The sequence below is a fragment of the Capsaspora owczarzaki genome (genome assembly GCF_000151315.2).
Source record: "Capsaspora owczarzaki ATCC 30864 unplaced genomic scaffold supercont2.1, whole genome shotgun sequence".
NCBI lineage: Eukaryota > Filasterea > Ministeriida > Capsasporidae > Capsaspora > Capsaspora owczarzaki.
The window spans coordinates 3,214,056-3,228,002 of record NW_011887292.1 but is presented as its reverse complement, the minus strand read 5'-3'; the positions used below and the strand labels follow the sequence as shown (position 1 = coordinate 3,228,002).

Sequence of the window (13,947 nt, the reverse complement as noted above, 5' to 3'; positions counted from 1 at the left end):
AAGCTTGTCCAGTCATTGCAGAACATTGTTCAATTCACTTGGTTCGATTGCCATGGGCAGGTCGTTCACTTCGAATTGCAGCAACGTTCAGTACGACTATGTTCACTCCCACGTTTGTTCGGTCAGAATTGTTCATTTTACGTTTGTTCAAATCAATTCTGTTCAATCGCCAAACGCACAAAGTTCGATTGGTCCGCACGAGTGTTCCATCACCATTGCCGAACACTGTACAATGCCAAGTCGAAAAATAGGCTGCTCTGAGTGATGATGTTTTTGGGCGAGGGACGGTCGCTTCACTCTCCAAATGCTTTCGAGTCAGAGTACGACTGAGAGTCAGCGCATGGTGAAGCGCAGGTGATTGCTGAGATGCTCAAAGTGAACACGACACTGACTATACTCATGTAAGGCATCTCACTTTGCTTGGTGCATGTGAGTGGAGGATTTTTTTGAACCAGAGTGAATTCAGAGTTACTCACTGATAGAGAGGGATGGACAGTCTGAATGGGAATCGAAATGAACGGAGCTAGCTTTCGTTCGACATTATCTCTGCATTAAGCAAGTGAGCACCCCCCTCACCAGAAGAGCGCCCCGAGTCGCTTCCGAAGAATGTACAAGACGGTGCACACAAAAATAAAAATGCCCACGCCAACAAGAATATGATCGGCAATTTCCCGCCTTCGGATGTTGGTTAGAATGCGGCGACCAGTGCCAATTAGACCTCCATGGCCGCTAAACTCGGAATGGAAGTCATCGATAGTTTTGGACGACGAAGCTGTGCATGTAATAACGTCAAAGCAATTAAAATTGTAATCAGTTTTTCAGTTCTCTGGCCCCCTTCCTTCACTGCATCATGAGATGAAGCCCCTCTGTCGGCCTTCACTTACACAGAACTTGCATTGTGCGCGCATTCTGCTCGAGTTGCGTGGCCATCAACTGCGTCGTGTTGCGCAAACTCTGCGTTATGTCGGACGAGGTCGACAGCAGACTTTGTTGAGATGACTTGACGCTACTAGCGAGAGACCGCTGTCGGATGCCCGCGATGGTGACGGCCGGGAGAAGCGCTTGACGAGTCGAGAGCTCGGACGAATTGTGTGTCGACGAGAAGGCCGACTTGCTGGTTTCTGCTGCTTCTGCTGCTGCTGCTTTGCTGTGAAGTGTAGAGTGTGATGTAGTAGGCTCGTTCGTCAATACTGACGTTTTGCCTAGAACCGAGCCAGCGTCTTCAGCCGAATCCACGCGTGGCGAATGTGCGCGCAACGACAGCGACAAGAGCTGAGCGCGATCGAGCAGGTGCTGACGGTCCATGTTTTCCTTGCACTCTACATTTGCCAATCGGAACTGTTCGTGCAGGCTTTTTTTGGGAAGGTGGTCGTAACGCGAGGTGAGCTTTCTGCTGAGTTTCTCAGACTTTTCTTCGATTTTCAATTCAAACGGCGTTATTACCGCTCCAATTGCTCTTCGTGCCGATGCACTTTGCTCATCACGAGTTCCGTGTCTTGGTCTCGGTCTTGTTCGCGAGCAATGCGTTCCAGCACCTACAAGGTGAGAGAGAGAGAGCTATACGGTGAGACAGCCAGCCCACAACGAAGCGATGACATGGCGCAGAGCTTGGAAGCCGTCCGACCGCGACTCTCGACCAGAGGATGTCGCAAGATAGTCCATGGACGTGTAACATCCAAACGAGGACGAGAGCGAGCTGGAGAGCGAGAACGAATGGAGGGGTGGGCTACCTTGAGCATGGCTGGCAGCGACTTGAGTTTGGCACGGATGCCGTTGCGCAGCTCTGTTGCTGCCGGGAGTGGTCCAGTGCAGTCACGCAGGGTCTGCAGGAGTGCCTGGACTTCAAACTCGACGCGGATGGCGTCCTGGATGATGTACATGGCGTCCATCGGCAGGATCTGCTGCTCGTCATTGAAGGTGGTCATCGTGTTGAGTTTGTGTTCAAAAGACTGAGGAGCCTTGTGAGCTGTTTCCAATTTCAGAGAGGTCATTTTGATCATCGTCTAAGAACCAACGAGTGCTTGTTGACATCAACCGAGAAAAAAAAAAAAAAAAACTAGCGTCGAGGACGTGCAGATGCTCGAGCACTTGCGATTTTTCTGAGGACAGTCAGACGACTTTCGGACGCCATTCGGATTGCAGTCGTCGATGGCGTATTCATCTGAATTCACCCATCGTACTTGTCAAGCTGCTGCTTCAATCGCATTTGTGCAAGTTGAACGCTCAGCAAGTTGGTTGTCAGGCCCCAAAACGTTGCTCTCCACTTTTCCACTTTTCGAGCTTTCACGATAGCTTCACAACGGCACTATGCACTGGCTTTTTTTCTGGATACTCGAGGTCTTCTGGGGAGTAATCGCGCGACTTTGCAAGCCACCTGCGACGCCTGACATCACGAATGTTCGGCACGAGTTTCCATTGGACGCGAATTATCCCATTCTTGTTTTTTTTTTTTTTTTTTTTTTTTTTTGTTTGTTGTAAGTTTTTCGCTTCGTTGTGCAATTCTGCAAACAAAACGAACACCCTCCAATGTGACACACAAGGCCAACAGCAGAGGGAGTGGAATAGAACAGCGAGCAAGCGAAGCGAGCGCGGGTAGATGCAGGAATGGGAATGGGAATGGATTGAGCTGGGACGGTGTGTCGGCCGTATTGGCAAGGAGGAGGAGGTGTGAATCTTGCACACGTCTTGATCACCGTCGCGTTTGCTTTGTTGCATTCCGCGTCTAGCCACTCTTTCGCACATCATCACAAGCCATGCACACACACACGTCCATGCGTGACGGTGGGGGCGGTGTCCGAGTCCGTGGGCTGCGTCGATTTGCGCGTCGTGTGCTGCTGTTGGTGGTAGATTCGCATCGCGTTGAGATTTTTGTTTTTTGGTGACAAAGCCAAAAGTTTCATTCCGTTGCTGTTCATCAGCACTGACGGCTGTGGAGCAGACCTATGCATTGGAGCATTGCACTACTCCCAACACTCGCAGCACCCTTTTGTGGGGGGGGGGAGGGGAAACGCGAGGAAGGGGCCGATCAAAGAAAGAACAACAAACCACAACGCTTGGTTAATGAACAAGGTTGAATTGTGATTAAAATCGAGACCATTCCAACGAACGAAATAATCGGGGATCTCGCATGTGCATTGAGAAACAAACAAACGGATGGGTATGTACTGTACGGCGAAAGCACACAAACAGAGCCCAATGGCAGTTGCCGACGCATGTGCGCCAAAAGTCCCAGTCGCACGTGCCGGTTGCCAACAACTCGACGTGAAACTGATTGGTTTTCAATTTCCCTCATCCACCCCCCCTTCTGCATCCCCTGTTCAACTCAGTCCTGTTCCACGCATTGCACTTTGCACGGTTACACACGACGCTCCTACCCCTCCAATAAGAACCTGGGTGGCACGCGTTTTGTACGCAATCTCCAGCGTTGTTGTTGATGTTTATGGAATTCTGTGGCGTTTCCCCTTTGCTGCGAACTACGTTTTGTTTCTGAGCTTCTCACTTTGCAAGCCCGTGCCATCGTACTCTGTGTGTCTCCTTGCGCTTTTGCTTGCATTAACACAACAGCTAAACTCCTATTCTGCTCTACCAGCCGACGCGCCCCCGCAACAGCCCGCGAGTCGTTGTTCCAACCTATTTTTTTTCTTTTCCCTTTATCTCCGTCGTTCATTTTTTCGTCATCGTTCCTTTTCTTTCTTCTCGGTAGCCTTCCCTTTGCCCGCTTTTCACCGCATTTCCTAATCACACATCTCTTCCAACCACCCCTCCCCCACCGCAGTAGCATCGTTTCAAGCGCTCGTGTCAAACCTCGCTTGGTTTTTTTTTTTTTTTTTTTTTTTTTTTTTTTTTTTTTCATTTTCCCATCGTTTTTTCGCCAATTCTTTCCTTCTCGGATACCGATTCTTTTAAAAACGGCGTTCCTCGGCAACCTTTTGGCTGCATTGCTCGCCTTTTTCGTTGAGCTTGTTCTGAGCTGGGTGACGTGGAAGGCTCCGGCGTCGGTCTCAGCATCAACAGCAGCATTCACGCGCAGCAGCGGCGGTTCGGGAGCTGCTCCTTCTTCCACGCCGCCAACGCCCGCTGTCGTCCCCAGACAGTCCGACAAGCAATACCACCACCACTCGATGCATACAACGAGCGCAGCAGTTGGACACGGCCATTCACATCATTCGTCATCGCTGCCTTCTTTGGACGGTTCTCTGCGCCACACCTCAACCGCCGTCGTCTCAGCAGCAGTCTCCGCGGCTCCGAGTCGCCGCACCACCACAGCGGGCCCTGTCTCTGTTTCAGCCTCTTTGTCATCCTCAACGTCCTTGTCATTTTCTTCCTCTGCTGCATCGCTCGCGACTTTATCCGCTTCAGAGGCAGTTTGTGATTCGAATTCGATTGAATTCTTTCTTTTGTCACGTTCGCCAGCGTCTACGTCCAACCCGTTCGTTCCAGCCCCAGCATCCTCCAAAGCTTCCGATTCTTCTTCTTCATCATCATCATCATCTTCGTCTTCTTCTGCTTTACAATTACTATCGTCTTCGTCGTCTTCCGTTGATTCGGATTTGGAGGCCGTGACGGACGCGCCAGTCTCGCCTTGGTCACGAAACGAGCAGCCTGCGGACGACGCGTCCTTCCACCGCCCGCACCACTCCGACCACCCACTCGAGCAACAGCAACACCATCAATACCATCAACCACAGCAACAGCAGCAGCAGCATCAGCGTCAGCAGCAGCAGCATCAGCGCTGGGCAGCCTTCTTCACCCCACCCGCTTCGCCCAGCACCCGCATCGTTGACCAACCGGACGACGCGCTTCACCACCAGCCTCACCATCATCAGCATCATCTAACTCAGCGTCGCTTCTCATCGGCATCAGACAGCAGCGAGGACCAGGACCAGGACCAGGATCTCCAGCCTCTTCTTAGCCTCAAATCCGCAGTTTCCAGCAGCAGTGGTCCAAGCCGTCCCAGTGAGTCATTTGCGTCGCTTGTCTCGCTCTCCGACGCACCCGCAGCACCCGCAGCATCCGCACCCGCACCCACACCCATCTCAGCGCACGTCCTTGTTCCCGCCGAGCCCCACGCCCAGGTCCCAGGCAGCCCCGTCCTCGTCCAAGCATTGCGATCGGAAAACCAGTTCTCGTCGCTTTCTTGGCCTTCTTCTTCTTCTTCTTCTTCTCCTTCGTCCTTCTCTTCCTCGTCCTCTGCGGACAGCCTCACCGCCGCCGCACAAGCAGAGCCATCGTCCTTGTCACCCACTCTCAACAGCAGCAGCAGCAGCAGCAACACAGGCAGCAGCAGCACACTCGAGGGCCAATCAGAGCAACGCGAGCGTGCAGCAGCCCAGTCTTCTCATTCAAATTCGCAGCTCACCCCTTGGTCGTCCTCCGCCGCCGCCTCCTCCTCCTCCTCCTGCCTCGGTCGCTGCTGTGGGTCGCCTGCCTCGTCCACTGAGACCACTCTCGTCGCTGCGATTGCATCGTCCGAGCCACCAGTCCTTGTCGCACTTGATTCGAAGGCCTTATCTGTGAGCAGCGACCCAACTCGCACTCCAATCTCGTACTCGCCCGCTGCCGCTTTCGTCCAGGCGTCCTCGATTGTCTCGATCGCTCAGCTGCACGACTTTGACAACCTCGCTGCTGTCGTCTACGCACGTCGTCGTTCTTGCAGCATCCAACAGCCGCCGCTGCTGCCAGGCCTCGATTCCAAGCCCAATTCCAACAACCGCATCGCCGACTGGTCACTGGTGGACGTTCCTGCTCGTTCAAGCCCATTATTGACCGCACAGTCCACTGAGCATTCTCCACTCGGCTCGAGCTGGCATCGATCCCGCTATTCAACCCGCGGCGCTAGTACGTGCATCAACGTGAACTTGGAGGCACAGAGCTTCTTTCGCGTCAAACAAAATGCAACCCGCTCCCACATCCAAGAATTCCGCTGCGGCAACCCCTCAGCTGCAGTCACCACATCCGGCGCCTGCTGCGGACAGCTGGTCTTTGGCATCGCAGCCTCCGGCCGCTGACATGGTGGACGGCGAGCTGCAGTCACCGCCGCTGTCAGACGCCGTCGAGCGTAAACCAACACCACCACTGCAACACCACCACCACCACCACCACCACCATCATCACGGTCACCACAACAGCGAAGTTGACGAGTTCTACGAGAGCAACACTCCCACGAGCAAGAGCAACACCACCACCCCCGCCACTACTAACAATAGCAACAAACCGAACAGCACCAGCAGCAATCTGGGCGACGATAACGGCAGCGCCATTCAAGACGAAAGCGGCTCAGATTCAGGCTCGGAATCGAGCAGCTCTGAATCTTCAGGCAGCACTAGTCCGTCAGAGCAGTTGACACCGTCCACTTCGTCCACAACAGTGGACAGTCTGGGACACCGCCGCGTTCGCTTTTCGGATTCGATCGGCCTGTCCCTGTCGCGCGCTGTCTTGTTCCGTCGCGAGGACGCTCCGTTGGCAATCAATCCATTCCGGGACCACTTGCCTCCGCTGGTGACGGATGCCCTGGTTTCACCCAAAATGGCCATCGCCGAAGGCTACAAACAACCGGCATCCGCTCCAGATTTCGCCGAGCGTGTCCGCTCGAATCCCATCCTGCTCGAAAACACGCTCACGCGTCGAGCCAACCTGTACGCAACCGTCATCGTTCATAATCTGGCGTACGACAAGAGCGTCACTGCGCGGTATTCGACAGACGGCTGGAAAACCTTCAAGGAAGAAGAAGGCGCGTATGCCAACAGTACGCCGCTCTACGGCATGATGTGCGACCGATTCGTCCTGGTGCTGCGTCTCCCCGAGACTCTCCCACTCAGGAGCCACTGCGAATTTGCCATTCGATATCGGGCTGGCGGCCAAGAGTATTGGGACAGCAATGAGGGCCAAAACTATCACATTGACTGGATTGTCGTTCACTTCCCGAATGATGCAACTGTTCCAGTTGTGGTCGATCTCTCTCAGGCCGAGGTGTCAAAGGCGCCCGTGGACATTCACAATATGGCGCCCGTCAAGCCCAAGTCGCCCATTCGATCTGCCATGCGCGGCTCGCGAGCGGCCTTGCTCGGTCTTGCCCCGACGAGCGCCTCATCACCATCATCTTCCACCCCATCGTCGACGACCAACACGCCCAATTCGTCGTCAGCGGAGGCCACATCGACAGAGCCATCCACCATTTCCGAATCCCTGGGCTCGCCCGAAGTTCAAATAACTCCCGAGCCGCTGCCGCCACGTCGCTCTCTCTCGTTCAGCGGCGACAACACCATTTCAACGCTGACGTCCTTCCCCGCAAATTTCGTTGTGTCGACTGCAAAGGGGCTTTCGTACGTTCCCGAGCCCGGCCAACAACAATTGGTGCCCGAGCCTCTCCAATTCTCCTTTGCCGCCTCTCCGCAGCCCCATACAGAGCTTTTCGACACTCCATCCCGTCAGTTTGATCCTGTTGGCGGAGTCGTGCGACGCATTGCCAATTTCGCCACTGGCGGTATCCGTTCTCCCGGTGGCCCGCATCGCGACCCACCGCCTATATGGATCTCCACCTAGGGGGGTAGCTCCGAGCTCGCGGCCTCTGCATCCAGTTCGTCTCCATCATCGGCAATTGCTTCTTCTTCTTCTTCCTCTTCCTCTTCTTCCTCTTCTTCTTCCTCCTCCTCGTCTTCCTCATTCTCCTTCGAGTCTCTCTCTTCGGCGGCGCCGTCTCTCACTTCAGAGCCTGCGGGGCTGCTGTCCTCCAACAACCCTGGTTCGCTCCAGAGTGGCAGCGCCGTTTTCGCATCTGCGCCGGTTCCCAATACGGTGCAGACGCAGGAGGAGGTCTTGCACTCCAACACATACCTCAATTCGTTCACTTCAGCAACGCCGGTTCCGGTCTCTCTTGACGCCGCGACCACGGCTCTGCCGCCCGTCTCCGGGCCTGTGATTGTTCCCGCTGCTGCTTCCGCGCATCTGGAGAGCATTCCGACCTCTGGCCTCGAGGCGTATTATTGAGCGATTGAGCCATGCCTTCTCCTCCCTCCTTTTACCTTCTGAACTCTTTGAACTTGCTTTCCCTCTTGAACCTTTTATCTTTCATCTTTCATCTTTCATCTTTAATCTTTCATCTTTACCTTCTTTCCGATAATTGCCGTCGGTTTCGTTACTACAGAGTAACCCGTGCACTCCCCTTGAGCAGCTCGACTTTTGTTAACATCCTTGTGTTTGTACCTCTTCTGATTGGAGAAGGGGCCTGTTTGGTTTTGATATCTTGTCCTTTGGTTTGTTTTCTCTCTCTCTCTCTCTCTCTTTTTTTTTTTTGTCCTGGGTGTCCTATTCTCTTTCGCTTTGGTTGGAAATCTTGTTATGGTTGTTTATTCGGGCAACGCTGTGCACATGCACAGAACTTGTTGCTTTCCGGGTTTGTGTTCATCCCTTTTTTTGTAATGGATTTTCTTTTTTCGCATACATGAGGTTTCACACAGTATATCAACATGTTTTCAGACCCAACAGACGATAGCCAGCTTCACCTAAGAGCCAGAGATGTAATCCGGGACGGTGGGAAGCGAGATTCGGGTTGGGCGCTGATGGGATGGCGACAAAATGAGTGAGTTGAAGGAAGCACTTGGCCACTCAATAGAATTGAACGAACGAAAAGACATACCGAGCGCGAATCCAAGTCATCTTCCTCATAGTCCTCTCCACGTGTTTCGGCAAATCGCGAGGGCTCCGGTGACTGGTTATAACCAGAGTTGCCAATCATGGACGTTGGTCGCGATGGCCGCGGTGAAGGCGACTCGTGCCGTCCGGCTGCCATGAAGGCGTAAAACTGCATTCCAAAGCAGAAACAAACGTGTAAGCACATTACATCCGACTGTGGCAATCACAGCTACTCGAAAAAAACAAACAAAATAAGCACACTGAGATGCGATAAAACTCACATTTCGAAGATTGTGCTCCTCAGACGCCGGGTTTCGACCTCGGCCTTGAAAACCTGCAGCATTCAACCAAATTATGCAGATTCCGTGAGAATATAGCAACCAAAAAGCATCTCGAATCCAAGCGGCAACGCAAACGTTCACAATCCGGACAACCATCAAAGCAACTGGTTGTTCTGCATCGGTTCTTCTCCCTTCTTCCGCATCCAATCACTCGAATACAATGATTCACATTGACTCAAATGAATCAAACCCGACACAGACGACCACAAGGCGCAATGCGTCTGAAACGCTAAGATTGGAACATTTTGAGCTGTCTTGGCGATTCGGCGTTTCGTTCGTTCCCCTTTGGTGCCTCGATTTGATCATCCCCCAACCTCCAAATAGATGCAATTTCCGACCACTGCAGCAATTATTCATCGTCAACCAACATTGTCAACATTTCAGCAATCAAATTCAGACCTCTGAGCTCGCTGTGGATGTCCGCTTCGGCATCGCCGTACGCCGCGTCATTGTTGTGCGCGCCGCCGTCGTGCTGCTGCTGCTGTTGCTGAGACTGCGTCAGCTGCGGTGATGCTGTTGATGCGTATTGCTGTTGCTGTTGCTGCTGTTGCTGATGCTGTTGTGATGATGTCGTTCGCTCGCCGGCCGCTGCAATGCCTCCTGTTGCGCTGCCTCGGATGAAGTACCACACGGCAGCACTCACGGCCGCTGCAGCGACAATCACAGCATTCACACTGCCTGCGCTCATTTTCGCGACTTGGGGTTTTGCTGTTGTGGCCGCTTGCTTCTGTTTGCCTTGGCTGTGCCTGAGTGAATGAACTGTCGTTCTGAAAAGCGTTCGTCCCCCTTCTGCACAGCAAAAAAAGCAAACGACTGAGCCCTCCAAGTATGGACGGAAATCTGAGCAAGAAGGATGAGCAGATAATCCACAGTCGGATGTTCCGCCAAAAAAAAAAAACTGCACTCTGCAACCTTTTCAATCAGAGACGCGGGGAAATCGCTTCCAGTTGCAATGGAGCTCTCGCGCATGATTCTCAGAGTTCGTTGTTTTGAGCTTGATTGTGATCGCATCATGAAGCACAGTCTTGTTTCTTTCATTTCTAGTTGTTCTTTGCTTCGTGTGATTGGTTCTTTGTTTTGTCTGAGATTCTTTTTGGTTTCCCCGTTTTTGTGTTTCACTTCTCAGTCCCTGTTGCTTAGCTGCTCATCGGTGCCCTCCCCCCATCCTTTTTTCTTCTTTGCTGTTCCATCCTGTTGCTGAAGCAATGATGGGTGGCATTCGTTCGTGGGTGCCATTGTCCAGCATCAGCAGCAGCAGCAGCAGCAGCAGCAACGGTGGCAACAACAACAACCAGGAGTGCGAAACGGACGCTCGATGGCCGGTCGTCGCCCAAGCGTCCTCGCTGTTCCTGCCACGCTACGACCGATGCACTCATCAGTCCATGCAAAAGCAGAAGCAGCAGAGTCCGAGTCAACGTCATCGCTGGGCCAGAGCCGCCGCTGTCATGTTTGTCGCCGCGCTGTTTGCGGTTGCCACTTCGCCTTTGCTGGTTGCCATAACGCGCCCTCCACCGACCGGCACTTCCGCGACCACGACGCCGATGACGGGCGACCATCGCACTGAAGTTGTGACGGCGTACTCCAGCGATCGAACGCAGCGTCCGGAGCAACAGCAGCAGCAGCATCATCATCAACATCAGCGGCGTGAGGCGAAACTGACAACCAAGTTGGGTTCGGCGCTCGAGCAGCAGCAACAGCTCCCCGGCGCAAGGTCGCGTCGCACGCCCCTTGTCATGCATGGTGAGTTGAAGTCAAGCAAATCAATCATCAACACACAAGAGCAATCGCGCGTGTCTCAATCCTCAGAAATTGGCCTTGTGGGCTGAAGACTTTATGCGATGCGAAAAACTTACACTCACACCCTCAGTTTTGATGTCGAACGTTGCACGTCGCTCCGTTTGTGGGATGAGCTCACAGCAGAAAGCGTTCAGGTGTTTTGGGAGAGAGTTCAATGCTCTGCTGTTTGTTGCCGAATTGTCCTGGGTGTCTGTGTGTGGGACGTCGGAGGCAACGAGACTTAGTTTTTCACCGAACCAAAACAAACAATCGAAACGAAAGAACCTGAGACAAATGCCCGATCAGGAATTGTGTGGTTCTTTTGTTTCTGAGCTTACCTCCGCCAATTTTGTTTTGGATGTTGCTCCACTTCGTTTGACCCTCAGATAAACTGACGTCGGATGCAAACATCCAGGAAATGCAACAACAACAAGAAGATGTCGATTCACAGGTCGCGCTCGCAAGCGCAGGCTCGGCTGACCCGCACTACCAACTGACCGAACCGCTCAGCTTGAGCATCTCGTCTCAGCCGATTGACTTTTACGATGACTATGAAAGCCTCGCAGTCATGTCCTTCGCAGTTCCGGCTGGCCTCGCATCTGCCATCATTTTTATCGACCTCTCTGATTCCAGCAACCCGACCTTCTGTCAATCGACCGTGCAGCTGTGAGTTTGTTGTTTGACCACACGCAGTGTATTTGGTTCGAGATGTTGTTCGCGATCGATTTCTCATTGTTTGCGTTTGCGCCGTGCATTTTTTCCGTTCTTCCAGCTGGATGCGGCGCGGAGCGTTGCCAATTCCTGCCCCAGCTTATGGCGGACTGTACGACAAGGAGTGGATTATCCAGCCGCGTGGCGTTCTGACAATCCAACTCGATTCACCAGCGCCGGGCGAGTACTTTTTCGCTGCCACTCTTCCGACAGGGGATCTTCAGACTGGGGTATGGCTGTGGTTCTCGCTCTTTTTTTTTTTAGGCTTGACCATCATGACTCCAATCTCATCCGTCTGTGCTGTTATATATCTCTCGCTCTCCCCCTCCCCCTTCCATAGAGCGACTCCAACTCTCATTCTTGCTCTTACGGAGCGACCGTTTCGTTCACTCGCTTGAGCCTGGCTTCCATCACAACTGTGACACCATCAGGGTCGGCATCCGCAACCTTTTCTACGACTGCTGCCGCCGTAACAACTGCCACGAGCGTGTTCCGCTTTCTCCCTTCGGATGCTGCATGGGGCGCGAGCATGAACATTTCAGTATCATCGACTGTGACTGGACCTGTGTGTACCTCTCCTGCCAACCTGACCGTCTCTCTGTTCAGTCCGACCCAGCCGGGCCTGCCAGATGCTGTCTCTGGCGCCAACTTGTACGACTCGCGCACGTGCCAACTCGCGCGGCTCGGCCCCAACGGAGCTCTCCTTGGCGTCCAGTGCAATGTCGCGGATCTTGCGTTAACGGATTTTACGTACGCCTACAGTTATGTGCGCGTGACCATTCAAGGCGCGTGCACGGGCGAGTCCTTTACGGCGGATTTGCAGATCGGCTCTCTCGCATGCAGCAGCAGCCTGCTCACGGGCCCGGGCTGCCTCAGCCAAGTCGTGCCACTGTCGCCATTCGACTTTCCATGGGCCACATACGGCACGTTCTTTTTGCCAAGTCGCACCGTCGTTGTCGTTCCGGACGTGATGACCTTGTTGCCGCTCAACAACCAGCTTGCGCTGCCAACACTCAACTTTCAAGTCGCCGGGTCGCTTCTCTACCAGAACGCCGCTCTTGCGGCTCCCTACAAGGTGTATCTGCGCACTGGCGTCCCGCCAACATCGACTGCTTACGACTCCGTGTTTGAGCTGACGAGCGTGGGCGGCACCTTTGACATGCCTTTTGTTGTCGCTGGGATGACCTACATTGGCGTTTTCCTCAATTCCTCCGACTCGCCACCGCTCAGTTCAACCGTTACCTATCAAATCCAAGTCTCGCCAGTCGATTGTCTTCAATCTTGCTCCCACGGAACGTGCACTCTCGACACCTTTGGAGCTTCGCTCGTTTCCTATTGTTCGTGCAATCGACCCTATTCTGGCTGGTCTTGCGATGAAAGTGAGTCAAACGCGCGACGGTTGTGTTGTTTCCTGCAATGTTCTCGTCCTTTGGTGACCGGGTTGTTGAACTGCTCATTTTCGTTCTTCTGCGCTGCTTTGTTGGTGCTCGCTAGTTGATGATTACTCGGCCTATATCGGGTACATGTTTTTCTTAACGGTGAGCAACCTGGCGTTTTTGCCAGCCATCATCGTGAGCATCCGACGAAAACTCTGGACAGAGTGTGTCGTGTACACCTTTACCATGTTTGGTTCAGCAGTAAGTGTTGTGCATGCATGATGGATTTTTTTTTTGCAATTCATTGGTGATTGCTAGTTTCTCCGTTGAACTTATCTTTCTGTCACGCGGTCTTGCACTTGCAGTTTTATCACATCTGCGATTCCAACATTAGCTTGTGCATGTATCCATACGACGCGATGGGCGTTGCTGATTTTTACGGCTCGTATGTCTCGTTCTGGTTTACGTTCATCTACTTGGCGCGCCTTGTGTCGCCCTGGAAGCACGTTCTTCAGATTATGGGCATGCTCGGCTTGTTGATTGGTGTCACTGTCGATCGATTCTCGGCCATCAATCTGGCGGTTCTGGCTGCTGTGGGCGTTGCCTTGATTGTCTTCACATGGGTAAAAAGTGGCAACGATGCGGTTTTGTTGTGCTTGCTTGTATCTTCGGATGCTGACGGTTGGCATGTGTGTTAGGTGCGTATGTGTCGCGCTGCACATGTGCGGTGGATCAAGTACTTTATCTGGTGGCGCTTGGCAGTCGGCTTGGCCATCGCCATTGTTGGTCTGTGCATCTTTGGTTTCGTCCAGACAGATGTGAAGTTTCGGCGAGCGTGTTGTGATGTTGTTGATGGTGATGCACTTTCTGCACGCGTTCAACTCACGTTGTTGCCTCCAATGTCTTTGCATCTGTTTTTTTCCACCCTTGTTTTTCTACAGAGCAACTATGGATGGACACACAGCCTCTGGCACATTTGCATCATGAGTTCAGTGTTCTTTTTGCTCATATCGTTGTACGAGCCCCCGGATTTGGCGGTTCAAGTCGACGAGATGCGACGTCGGAGTGTTCACACTCAAGTCAAGCCGGAGGAAGAGCAGTCTCAGCTTTAG

The 13,947-nt window shown here is 53.1% G+C and overlaps 4 protein-coding genes across 4 annotated transcripts; 2 read left to right on the top strand and 2 right to left on the bottom strand.

Annotated features, from left to right (window-relative positions):
• Positions 1 to 427: 427 nt before the first annotated feature.
• Positions 428 to 1,940, bottom strand: CAOG_01002 (hypothetical protein). The gene is made up of 4 exons (XM_004365816.2): positions 1,731 to 1,940; positions 1,444 to 1,535; positions 885 to 1,351; positions 428 to 772 (listed from the first exon to the last, which is right to left on the bottom strand). The coding sequence occupies exons 1-4, from the start codon at positions 1,923 to 1,925 to the stop codon at positions 573 to 575; spliced, it is 954 nt and encodes a 317-aa protein (XP_004365873.1). The 5' UTR covers positions 1,926 to 1,940; the 3' UTR covers positions 428 to 572.
• A 3,952-nt stretch (positions 1,941 to 5,892) lies between these two features.
• On the top strand, positions 5,893 to 7,986 carry CAOG_01001 (hypothetical protein; the record flags this gene model as incomplete). Its single annotated transcript, XM_004365815.1, has 3 exons — positions 5,893 to 6,058; positions 6,368 to 7,483; positions 7,709 to 7,986. The coding sequence occupies 3 exons, from the start codon at positions 5,893 to 5,895 to the stop codon at positions 7,984 to 7,986; spliced, it is 1,560 nt and encodes a 519-aa protein (XP_004365872.1).
• Positions 7,987 to 8,324: 338 nt separating this feature from the next.
• Positions 8,325 to 9,779, bottom strand: CAOG_01000 (hypothetical protein). The gene is made up of 4 exons (XM_004365814.2): positions 9,372 to 9,779; positions 8,913 to 8,965; positions 8,636 to 8,800; positions 8,325 to 8,555 (listed from the first exon to the last, which is right to left on the bottom strand). The coding sequence occupies exons 1-4, from the start codon at positions 9,658 to 9,660 to the stop codon at positions 8,502 to 8,504; spliced, it is 561 nt and encodes a 186-aa protein (XP_004365871.1). The 5' UTR covers positions 9,661 to 9,779; the 3' UTR covers positions 8,325 to 8,501.
• A 224-nt stretch (positions 9,780 to 10,003) lies between these two features.
• CAOG_00999 (hypothetical protein) lies at positions 10,004 to 13,947 on the top strand (the record flags this gene model as incomplete). The annotated part of the gene is made up of 8 exons (XM_004365813.2): positions 10,004 to 10,712; positions 11,135 to 11,414; positions 11,521 to 11,689; positions 11,800 to 12,838; positions 12,954 to 13,096; positions 13,201 to 13,458; positions 13,534 to 13,653; positions 13,777 to 13,947. Exons 1-8 carry the CDS (start codon positions 10,178 to 10,180, stop codon positions 13,945 to 13,947), a joined length of 2,715 nt encoding a protein of 904 aa, XP_004365870.2. The 5' UTR covers positions 10,004 to 10,177.